The sequence below is a fragment of the Mizuhopecten yessoensis genome, unplaced genomic scaffold, assembly GCF_002113885.1.
Source record: "Mizuhopecten yessoensis strain PY_sf001 unplaced genomic scaffold, ASM211388v2 scaffold10635, whole genome shotgun sequence".
NCBI lineage: Eukaryota > Metazoa > Mollusca > Bivalvia > Pectinida > Pectinidae > Mizuhopecten > Mizuhopecten yessoensis.
In genome coordinates this window covers 650,765-662,802 of record NW_018408645.1, presented here as the reverse complement: position 1 = coordinate 662,802, position 12,038 = coordinate 650,765, and the positions used below count along the sequence as shown (strand labels likewise).

The 12,038-nt window shown below is 38.2% G+C and overlaps 1 protein-coding gene across 2 annotated transcripts in view; it reads right to left on the bottom strand.

Moving 5' to 3' along the window:
- Nucleotides 1-519: 519 nt before the first annotated feature.
- Nucleotides 520-12,038, bottom strand: part of LOC110461530 (patched domain-containing protein 3-like) — an 86,159-nt gene continuing 74,640 nt past the window's right edge. Inside the window, exons 19-26 of one of the 2 annotated variants that reach the window (XM_021515029.1) lie at nt 8,447-8,554; nt 7,127-7,237; nt 6,608-6,664; nt 6,209-6,427; nt 4,612-4,761; nt 4,148-4,285; nt 3,977-4,018; nt 520-2,923 (exon numbers count right to left, since the gene is read on the bottom strand). In XM_021515029.1, the coding sequence (XP_021370704.1) occupies nt 2,797-2,923; nt 3,977-4,018; nt 4,148-4,285; nt 4,612-4,761; nt 6,209-6,427; nt 6,608-6,664; nt 7,127-7,237; nt 8,447-8,554 (952 nt within the window). In that variant the 3' untranslated portion in view covers nt 520-2,796. Of the gene's footprint in view, nt 4,019-4,147; nt 4,286-4,611; nt 4,762-6,208; nt 6,428-6,607; nt 6,665-7,126; nt 7,238-8,446; nt 8,555-12,038 lie in introns of both variants that reach the window. The other variant, XM_021515031.1, reaches the window with a different exon arrangement.

The window sequence follows — 12,038 nt, the reverse complement described above, 5'->3', positions numbered from 1 at the left end:
CATTTATATAACTCTTGCTAACTGACTTAAAATTTGTAAAGAGACTCGGTCAAACCTTGTCTCTTCAAATTTTAATAGATCAACTTGAGTTTGATAATTATGATAACCAACCACCACTACTCAGGGAAACTGGATATAATACGGCACTAGGATAAAAGTGTTTATAAATATAATATTAAATGGGCCCCATAGGTTATTGAATCAACATTTATTAAGACCCTTTGATAATTGAAAACATTATCATTTCTAATATTCCTAAAATCATTTATTATACTAAACACATGTATATTTTGAAATCTCTGCCATTTCACTGGCTGTTAAAAAAAGAAAAAATAATTTACTCAAGTATTCAAAAAAATAACACACTGTAATGATATCACAATAATAGTGCAAACATACATTTCACTGAAATTCTATTAATCTCAACACATATCAAATCACATATCATACCAGTGCTCCAGAATATTTACATGTTGAGCTCATAGTAAAATTACAAAAGTCGGTAGATTTTATCATCAAAATCACTTTGTATAATGGGACTGAATAAAAAAAACACAAATTGACAGACAGTAAAAGGCCAGACAGGCCTGTACTACCTACCTGTTCCTTTTGATATCTGAACTAGACAAGAGGCTGAAAGATTTCTACTTACATAGACTGTGGTTACCCCCTCAGATGATTTATTTACTCAAAGAATTAAAATAATAATCCAAATTAAGGACATTAACAGGAATTGATCTGGTGGATAGTCAATTCTAACAGATATCAACACCCTGACCTGTACACCACAGAGATCCAAATCTCTGTCTCCAGGGGGGGCACACCCTTCCTTTATACAACAGTGATTTTCCTTTGTCCTGGGATGCTTCTTGTCACGTTGTTCAATTGTACATAAGCAGTAGCCTTACAAAATGAGTAACATTTTCCACTTTTGGACCCAGACCCTCTGCCCTCCTAGGGTCCACACTTTTGGACCCAGCCCCTCTGCCCTCCTAGGGTCCACACTTCTGGGCCCAGCCCCTCTGCCCTTCTAGGGTCCATACTTCTGGACCCAGCCCCTCTGCCCTCCTAGGGTCCACACTTTTGGACCCAGCCCCTCTGCCCTCCTAGGGTCCCCACTTCTGGGCCCAGCCCCTCTGCCCTCCTAGGGTCCATACTTCTGGACCCAGCCCCTCTGCCCTCCTAGGGCCCACACTTTTGGACCCAGCTCCTCTGCCCTCCTAGGGTCCACACTTTTGGACCCAGCTCCTCTGCCCTCCTAGGGTCCACACTTTTGGACCCAGCCCCTCTAACCTCCTAGGGTCCACACTTTTCATGTTCACAATGCTGAATTCCCTTGACACATGTAAGAGCCATGTAGTCAAAATGCTTTTAGCAACTTTGGATTGTCATCTTTTAAATGAAGGTCAGACATCTGTGCAGACAGACAATGAACGATGGCACAAGGTCACTGGGCAAGATAATTAAGCTAATAAAAGTTATTGTAACAAATTGTCAAGTGACTGCCTTCGGGATAGCATGAATCATGAGCACTAAGACAAATACTGCTGTAGTTAACCTGTTACTTGTTATCTGACATTTACAGAATAAAACAACAGACAAGCATGTCTGAGGAAAACTATTTGAAGCTAATCTTGTGATGGGTTCTATCACCACTGAAACATATTTTACAAAATTAGAGAGGATATACCTTGTTTACACTCAGTATTAATATTTGAATACAGTCGACTCAATGTTACCCAACTAGTTAACATAAAAAGCAAGGAATATTCTATTGAAACTATTAGCAAAGGACGTTTTTACTGACTCGACAAAACTTGACACCAATAGCACATCAAACAATATTGCACTGAAGTAACAGACCTTGTTGTCAGTGACAGAATTGATCATCAGTGAAAAAACACATGGTCTGTGACAAAACTCCTTGTTAAGCCAAGAAGAGTTTAATTGAAATGATATTTTCAGTTGAAGTTCTTGCCGTTTAGACAATTTGTTGGTAAAGTTGAATGTCCAGGTTGATTGGGATTTCAGCGTACTAAAATAATCTTCTCATGTTCAACATATAGTTCAAAGCTTTTAATATTTATATTTAATAATGCTCACAATCATAACTCCTTTATTTAGTTAAAAAAAATTGAGACAGAACACCCAAAAAAATGTATATATAAGTAACAAACATGATTTGGAGACAAAACCAAAAGTTACATAAAGTCGACCCGCTGTACAATAAAAATCATTTAGCTACAACATGCATCATCTGATGGAGGGCAGGCAGAAATTGGTGATTTACAGATTATTGATCAATGACCAAATCCGGTGTGGATTTCAACATGATTTAACAAATAAAAACAGTGGATGTCAATTAGAAGCTGTGATTCATTCTAGATACACTTTATCAATTTTCTATTTACATCATACAATTCATATTTGCCAATCTTTTAAAACTTCCATGGTGGTTATTCCCTATGCTCATAATAAAAACATAAATAAAATGCTTGTATATACCCCTAGGGAAAAAACGACACGTTAAAATGGCATAATTTAAGTTGTTCTCTCAGATGAAATCTCAAGATCTTAAAATATAGGAATAGTTTAGCAAATTCACTGGTTGGAAAGTTATATTTAAGGGTCCAAAATTGAGTTCCCTCCAAAATAGTGAAAGTTGGCAAGTATACAAATTGAATAGAAAACTTTCAAAAGTCAATAGACAACAAAATACTTAGTATTGAGCCCTCCCTAAATTTCATCTTGAAATGGGGTTCTTCTGAACCGAGATCAAATTATGGAATGATTTGGTTATATTTTGTTTAACGTCCTATTAACAGATAAGGTTGTTTCAGGACACGCCTCCATGTGTGTTGTGTATACATGTGCGTGTGTCGGAGACAGGGTCCATTTTACACTCGCTCTCTGGACTGGGCCCCTAGTAACAGGTAAAGTGTATAAATCTACAATAGTAGCTGTAACATTGAGACAAGATGACACACCAGGACAAAACATCAACACACAAGATTCTGACATGATGATGATATGTATATACAGTAGTTTTAAATAAAATACCAATCATGTTCATCATATGAAATAATACTTTCAGAACCCTAATAACTTACACGTTAAAACACACAAAAACACAATCTTCACTTCCCTACTTGCACAATTTGGTAAGCACTTCATTAAATGTCAACCAATCAGATAACATGTATCCCAATAAGCACTGTGATTGGTCAATAGTATACCCTAGATAACTCAATCATTCAAACATGTGTTTTGTCAACAGTCATGTTGTAAATAGTTGTGTTTTTGAAAATAATTCAGTATGTATATGCCTTACCGTTTATCTCTGTTGTGTGGGACTTGCATCTACTATTCTGTCCTGACTACGTAGATACGGTAACAACAATGAACGCGAGGCTGTGACCATCACAGTGTCAACCAGCCTCATTGTAGCTAGTGGATAACAGATAGCTCTGTATGTAGGTTTGGGATAATTACGGTAATAGATGTATAAAAATGAGGTAATGATTTAGACTCGGACCCTATGGCAGTTAACCCTGGTGTAGGGTACCTACCCTTCATTTCCAAGACTAGAGAACCCTATGGAATTTATCCCTAAAGTAAGGTGAGCCCAAGGGTAAGGATCTGCAGTCAAAAGATCTGTTTCTCCGGACACCTGACCAATCCTCTTTTACCCAAGTGTAAGGAAACTTGGTCAGGTGATCTGTTCCCTCCTCCAGACATGCACAGCTGATCCTGTAGGCTCTGGTGGGGATAACTGGCTGTAAACCCTATATACATAGAGTAAGGGTCAGTTTAGCCCCTTCCTTGATAAATTAATCAGGATCCACAGTAGACCAGCCATCCCCTAGAGCCATGAACCATTTGATTCATGTTTTATTTGATGTCCTCTGAGTGGGTTGAACACCTGATCCTTTCCTTAGGGAAGTACACATAGTTTGATTCTAAACACTTATGTTACCTATCAGCTTCAGACGTAGAATTCCTGGAGGGATCCATCCCACTTTAAATAAACAAGAATACAATAATATGTTACCAATAATATGTTACAGTATAATACAAGTGCAGGTAATTAACTGTTTGTTAAATACATAAGGAATTTACAGATACAGATCATTACAGATTGACTCACCTGTCCGTTAGTTTGCCCTGCCCATTCTGTTGATGACTGTTGTTGGTGTTGGGAGGTTCCATTGTGTTGTTCCACCCTGGAACCAGGATTAGCTGTGAACCCTTCACCACCCACGGGGACGTCTGTGGTTCTGTCTCTCTGGAAGAAATAAGTTTGAACTTTATTTCCTGATTGACATAAACACTTAGAACAATTTACGCATACATAAATCATTCATATACATAGACGCAGAGCATAAATCATATTCATAAACATGCTTTTAATGCATTGTGCTGTATATTGTTTCACTATCGTGGATTGAAACATTAATGATATTTTCAAGGAACAAATCTGTGAGGTTGAAATTTTGTGCAACTCTGTTAATATTTCTAATTAACTTTCAATCAGAAGGCATAAAATATGCAGGTTTACATTTCCTATACTTTTCAGTGGTTATAGGAGCTATACCGTAGTTATAGACTTACGTCACTGATGTGTCGAGCCCATTGTGGATTCCAGAGTCTGGTGTTGTCGTCGTGACTGAGGAAGATGTTCCTGAGGTTGGGGGAGGTGTCTGGGTATTTTCGTTTAGTTCCTTGTTTTGGGAAACTGTGATTTCTGCATATGGGTGGTCCCTGAAACATAAACCAGGAATTAACTATGTAATCACTGTAAGATCATCATAAAAGGCCATACTCAAGTAACCCACCGGGGCTTCAACTACCTGTAGGAACCACTATACTCAAGTAACCCACCAGGGCTTCAATTAGCTGTAGGTTCCACTATACTGAGGCAATCCACCGGGGCTTCAATAAGCTGTAGGTTCAACTATACTCAAGTAACCAATCGGGTCTTCAATAAGCTGTAGGTTCCACTATACTCAAGTAACACAATGGGGCTTCAACTACCAGCAGGGTCCACTATACTCATGTAACCCACCGAGGCTTCAATTACCTGTATGTAGGTTCCACTTTACTGAGGTAACCCACCGGGGCTTCAATTACCTGTAGGTTCAACTATACTCAAGTAACCCACTAGGTGTTCAATAAGCTGTAGGTTCCACTATACTCAAGTAACCCACCAGGGCTTCAATTACCTGTAGGTTCCATTAAACTGAGGAAACCCTCTGGGGCTTCAATTAACTGTAGGTTCAACTATACTGAGGTAACCCACCAGGGCTTCAATTACCTGTAGGTTTAACTATACTCAAGTAACTCACCGGGTCTTCAATTAGCTGTAGATTCTACTATACTCAAGTAACCCACCAGGGCTTCAATTAGCTGTAGGTTCCATTATACTGAGGTAACCCATGGCCACCGGGGCTTCAAGTAGCTGTAGGTTCCACTATACTCAAGTAACCCACCTAGACTTCAATCACCTGTAGGTTCCACTATACTCAAGTAACCCCCCTAGACTTCAATCTCCTGTAGGTTCCACTATGCTCAAGTAACCCACCTAGACTTCAATCACCTGTAGGTTCCACTATTCTCAAGTAACCCACCTAGACTTCAATCTCCTGTAGGTTCCACTACACTCAAGTAACCCACCTAGACTTCAATCTCCTGTAGGTTCCAGTATACTCAAGTAACCCACCTAGACTTCAATCACCTGTAGGTTCCACAATACTGAGGTAACCCACCGGGACTTCAATTAGCTGTAGGTTTCACTATACTCAAGTAACCAACCTAATTTTAGAGTGCTACACATTGCCGTCCCATGATGTATCAGATGGACAGTTACAGGCACGCACAAATAAAGCGAGTACTATATACCCCCAACTTCATTGAAGCGGGGATATAATTACATTTTGGTACCTGTGATGCGTTACTGTAGTCTCTCTCCTTGGTCCAGAATGCTCAAAACCAATTAAGTTAAAATCCATTCAGCTATTCTTGACTAGAAGCTTTTGGCCAGTGACCTAAACATTAAGCATTTGACTGACAGAGGTCAAATTTGAGAGCACTCTGGCAAATAGATTACAAACAGACCTACAAATGGACTCGCTGATTCCAACCCAACCTAAATTAAATGAAGGTATATCCTGAAGAAAAACTGAAGGACTGATCTAGCAGCATTCCTCACCTGTTTTTGTCTGTTCTCTGATGTGTGGATTGCCCTGTGGTCGATTCCTCTGTCTGTATCTGGTGTGGTGCTGTTTGGATTGTTGACACTGTGGGCCCTGGTTGGAGCCCTCCTGGTAGTAGGTCTGCTTTGATGCTGCTGGCTGTACCTTCCCAGGACGGCGCCAAGGTAGCCACTGAACCCTTCACTAACCACGGGGAAACCAGTGGCATTAACTCGCTGGGAACAAAAATTAACAGATATTAGTATCAACCTTATTTCAGTTCTTGTATTATGGAGAGTTGTGTGTTATTGTTTTCTTCAAATGTATGAGTGTTTCCACTTTTCAAAGTGCTGCAGTAGGTGCAGCTTTCCCCAGGTAAATCTATGGGTCAGGTAAGGGAGAACTATTTGTCTTACCTGTTTCTGTCCTCTTCCTTCCTCTCGCCAGAACCAGTCGGGGACACGTCTACCTTCCTATAATAGTAAACCTACATGTCAGGAGACATAACACACCAGATAATCTAAATTGATTTCAATTAAGATTTTTTAAATCAGTATAAAAACAAACCAGAACAACCTATTCACAAACAAATGTACAAGACAATCCTATCACAAACTAATTTACATCTGATGTCTTGGGCAAATACAACTGTATATCCATGAATTTACCAAGAGTAGATTTCACTGCTGTGGATTGGGTAGTCACGGAGGTTCTCTTATTCCATTGGGTGGTGGTGTAGCAGAGTGGATAGTGCACTTACCATGACTGAGTTTTCTCCAGCTACCTGATCTTGTACACATGGTCATTCAAATGGTAACATACTGTCATCTCAATATTAACACTGTTATCCTTCCCTTGTTTATACACCCTCTTTTCCACAATGATATTAATACATACTGATGCCACTGAGGGCCTACAATGTCATGACTTAATACCTTTCCTGTAGAAGAGGGTTGGTATCCGTGGTGATGTTGACTGATGGCAGCATGGAGGTCAAGGTCGTCTGAGATGATGGCAGGTCCGGTTGAGTTGTCGTATCCTTCGAGCTAAACACACAAAGACAATGATAGTGTGAGCTGAACACACAAAGACAATGATAGTGTGAGCTAAACACACAAAGACAATGATAGTGTGAGCTATACACACAAAGACAATGATAATGTGAGCTAAACACACAAAGACAATGATAGTTTGAGCTATTCACACAAAGACAATGATAGTGTGAGCTAAACACACAAAGACAATGATAGTGTGAGCTGACCACATAAAGACAATGATAGTGTGAGCTAAACACAGAAAGACAATGATAGTGTGAGCTAAACATACAAAGACAATGATAGTGTGAGCTGACCACATAAAGACAATGATAGTGTGAGCTAAACGCACAAAGACAATGATAGTGTGAGCTGACCACATAAAGACAATGATAGTGTGAGCTAAACACAGAAAGACAATGATAGTGTGAGCTAAACAAACATAGACAATGATAGTGTGAGCTAAACAAACATAGACAATGATAGTGTGAGCTAAACAAACATAGACAATGATAGTGTGAGCTAAACAAACATAGACAATGATAGTGTGAGCTAAACACGCAAAGACAATGATAGTGTGAGCTGACCACATAAAGACAATGATAGTGTGAGCTATTCACACAAAGACAATGATCGTGTGAGCTAAACAAACAAAGACTATGATAGTGTGAGCTAAACACACAAAGACAATGATAGTGTGAGCTAAAACCACAAAGACAATGATAGTGTGAGCTAAACAAACAAAGACAATGATAGTGTGAGCTAAACACACAAAGACAATGATAGTGTGAGCTGTACCATTAAAATTGTAGCAGTACTTTGGGAGGGGTAGGGCAAATGGTGGCCTTATAGACAGATAAAACAATCCAGTATACCCCTTTACAACTTTGTTGTAGGGGATATAAATAAGTCGTGCCTGAAGTATAAATGACGGCCAAATTCAGCATGTGCAACATGCAATCAGTAGAGTCAACACTAGGTGCATCATTGATGCAGATATTATACATATAGTTCTTATATTAGGTGATATATGGACTAAGCATTTCTTCTTCACCTGCTTCATGGAGGCATGGGTTGACAAAGATGGACACAATGATGGATCCCATTTCTATATCTGCTGCCAACTTCCTTGAGTAAGGGTTTCATAAACATTATCTAAATAAAAAAAAAATCCATTACGCAACAAAAGATAGAACCTCCCCTTCAAAGATGATTTGGTACCTGTTGGTCAGTAGAGGTGACTGGACTGTGTCCGTAGAGGTAAGTTCTGTTTTGTCCATAACGTAGGGGTCCTGTGGAACCCACAAAGCTTCCTGGTCTGCAGATTCCCTACAAAGGTAGCAAGGTCATGTGACAGTCATGTGACAAGCTTTCCACATTCTAGTATGATCATAGCAACAACAAACAAATAAAGAGGACAGCAGATATCTTTGTAAGTTCAAATGTTTACAATTTAGAACACTTTCTATTTTGCTGAAATATGTTTTTGGAGTGGAAATATTAATATATGAGCATATGAACATGTGTAAATTAATATGCCATCTTTTTAATGAAGCAAGTTTTTACCGTAAGAACAGTAAGAACATGAAAAAAGCAGTTATTAAACATAAGAGCGAGTGAAAAAGGTTTTATTTATATTAAAGTAACAGTGGTAAATAGAACCATGTTTAACAAGAGGCCCAGAGGTCCTGTATTGTTCACCTGTACATGTGTAAAGTGATGGGGTGTGCAAGATAATAGTAGAAGTCTCTATTATTTTATTGGTTTAATGGAACAATATCATTGATGTAATGGGACTTATAAATTTTCCCAAAATGATTCAGCGCACATTTGTTGCTTTGTTTTTGTCTTGCAATACTTTTTATTTCCCCAACGTATTTACACAAGTTGACTTATTTGTTTAAGGTAATCAATAAAAGTAAGCTACAGTGAAACCCCACTTACTAGACTCGCATTACCTGAATCCCCCCTGTTCCTTGAAAAGTTTGTTTTGTCCCGGCCGCGTTCTTATATATTCTTTGTAAATTAACCTTGGATTACTTGAACTGACATTGCTCGAATACCCTATGTTCCTCAAACACTGATTTATTCCTGACCAATCAAAACCTTAGTAGTTAACCTATCCATTTGTCCAACAGGTGGTTGCACTGTGTATCACACATACAGCGAGCCATCAATACGCCTGGAGCCATAGACTGCATTCTTCACTCATTCTATTTATACAAGTGGTGGCCAGATGTCAGAAAATTAGAGGATTAATGGCAGATTCATTAAGTTCTTGTACCGTTACCCTGTTGTAGCTGAAATTAACAAGTTTTGTAATATTCATTATTTCCTGACAATATTAATGTTTGACATCCATGTTTAGGGGGAAGTGTTAATTCACTGGCTAGGTAAAACCATATTTTGGCATAGCAATTTGAAGTAGATTCTCAACTATCTTTGATGTTAATTTTGTTATTGATGAACATTATAATCATAGGTATTAAAAAATTTCTTCATTTCAAAATTATCGAAGATGATTTCAGGTTTATTTTTTTGTGTAAAATTAACAAATACGTAGCCGAAAACAGTATGGCGGATTATGTCTACTGGTAAAAACAAGTACGTAATATACATATATTCAACATCTTTATTTTACTCCTTTCTTAATACCAAGTTATGTTTTCATCATTGAGCAATTTCATATCTTCTTAAATATTGTCATCTTGATTAAACTTATTTTTACTTCCATCAACTATCTATCTGCGATATAATTTTGTCATCCAACCTGATCAGACGAACCTTGAATTTGTCGAATACCATGTATTCCTCAAACTTTTAAAATATTCAGACTCTAGGGTTTTTCTGGTCAAACAAATTTGACCTGTGTGGCCTTGAATATAAATAAAGGTTCTTTTAGCAATCTTTGTGAACTGCATGCAAAAAATTACCTTTAGAATACATGTATTATGACTATATGGTTTTTTTTCTTTAGAAGAAGTTGTTGGAAGTTTTTGACATATTTGACACCTGCGACATTGAAAGTAAGTCAAGGCCATTTTATTTTGTAAACGTTTTTGGGTTAAATACCAGAAGGCTACTCGACAAATATCCTGACTCTAGGCCTTTCTGGTCAGCAGTAGAAGTCAGTTGGTGTTTCTGACATATAAGACCACTGGGACTTTAATCCTTTCACCACTGTAGACCATAATGGAGTCATCCTAATAAATGAGTGGTAGAGTCTACTAAAGTTACCTAGGGGTGAAAGGGTTCAAATACGTCATTTATCAGTTCTTCAGAAAATAAATTGGATTCGAGCCATGTGAGCTAAAACGGGGTGAAGCTTGAGTGTTGATTGAAAAGGGATGGAGCTTGAGTGTCGATTGAAAAGGGATGGAGCTTGAATGTCGATTGAAAAGGGGTGGAGCTTGAGTGTCAATTGAAAAGGGGTGGAACTTGAGTGTCGATTGACAGAGGGTGGAGCTTGATTGTTGAATGAAAGGGGTGGAGCTTGAGTGTCGATTGAAAAGGGGTGGAGCTTGAGTGTCGATTGAAAAGGGGTGGAGCTTGAGTGTCGATTGACTAGGGGTGGAGCTTGAGTGTTGATTGAAAAGGGGTGGAGCTTGAGTGTCGATTGACAGAGGATGGAGCTTGTTGACAGACGGTGTATCTAAAGTGTTTGATAGAGATGAGACTTAGACAGGGGGTGGAGCTTAAGTGAAGTTGATTGACAAGAGACAACACTTGAGTGTCAATGACTATCATCTAATCTAAAATTGGACTACAGTTGCATAACATAATTACAAAGAAAAGCTGTGGGTTTTTTTTACAGAACATCTCATGATCAACTAGCAGTGTGACAGTCCTAAGAAATCATGCAGAAAGACCAGCACAAACATATAGCGCTATGATAATATATTTTCATCTCTGGTGTACATATTTGATAAAGACCCATTCATCTGCTTTCAAAGTGGCAACACATATCATCACATAGGCATACAAATGTAAAATTTATCTCATGCCGTAAATATCAAAATGTTTTTACAATAAGTAGAGCATTGTGGGAACAGATTCCAGCATAAAGCTTACAAATTAGTACAAAACAAAAGGCCAAGAGGGCCTGTGTTGCTAATTTTGTACTCATGGCCAAATATTCTCATTTAGAGTAGTATTGAATTTTCCCCTGTTTTGGCCTCCCTGTCTTTTTATCATCTTGTCTGAACTGATGGCCAATCAATACAATAAAATCAAACATGATCATATGATAGTTAACGGGGACAACTGAAGGTGTCCCAAGAAACATTTAAAAAATACTAAATACTGGTTTCCTTGAACAAGAGGCCCAATGGGCCTGCATCGCTCACCTGGTATAAAACTCACACTTGTAACCTTAAAAGTGATCTAAAATAAAGCTACAGGCAAAATATCAGTATTTGTGATTAAAATTCATTTAAAAGACCCTGTTAATTTTTTTTAAAACATTTCACCACTGTGATTGAAAGTCGAACAAAGTCATTACATTGTATAGCCTTTCATCTCGGGATGCAACTTGCAAAGTATAAACATACTGGGACCCATGGTTATTCATAAGAGGTTGTTTAAAGATTTTAAACAAATTTGACCCCTGTGACCTTGAATATAAGTCAAAGTCATTCACTTTAACAAACATAGTAGTCCTTGATCCCAGCATATGCTACTAACTAAATATCAACATCCTGAGCCTTTTGCTTATTCAGAACAAGTTGTTGAAATATTTTAAACATATTTGCTCCTTGTGACCTTGAATATGATTCAAGGTCATACATTTAAACAAACTTGGTAGCCCTTGATC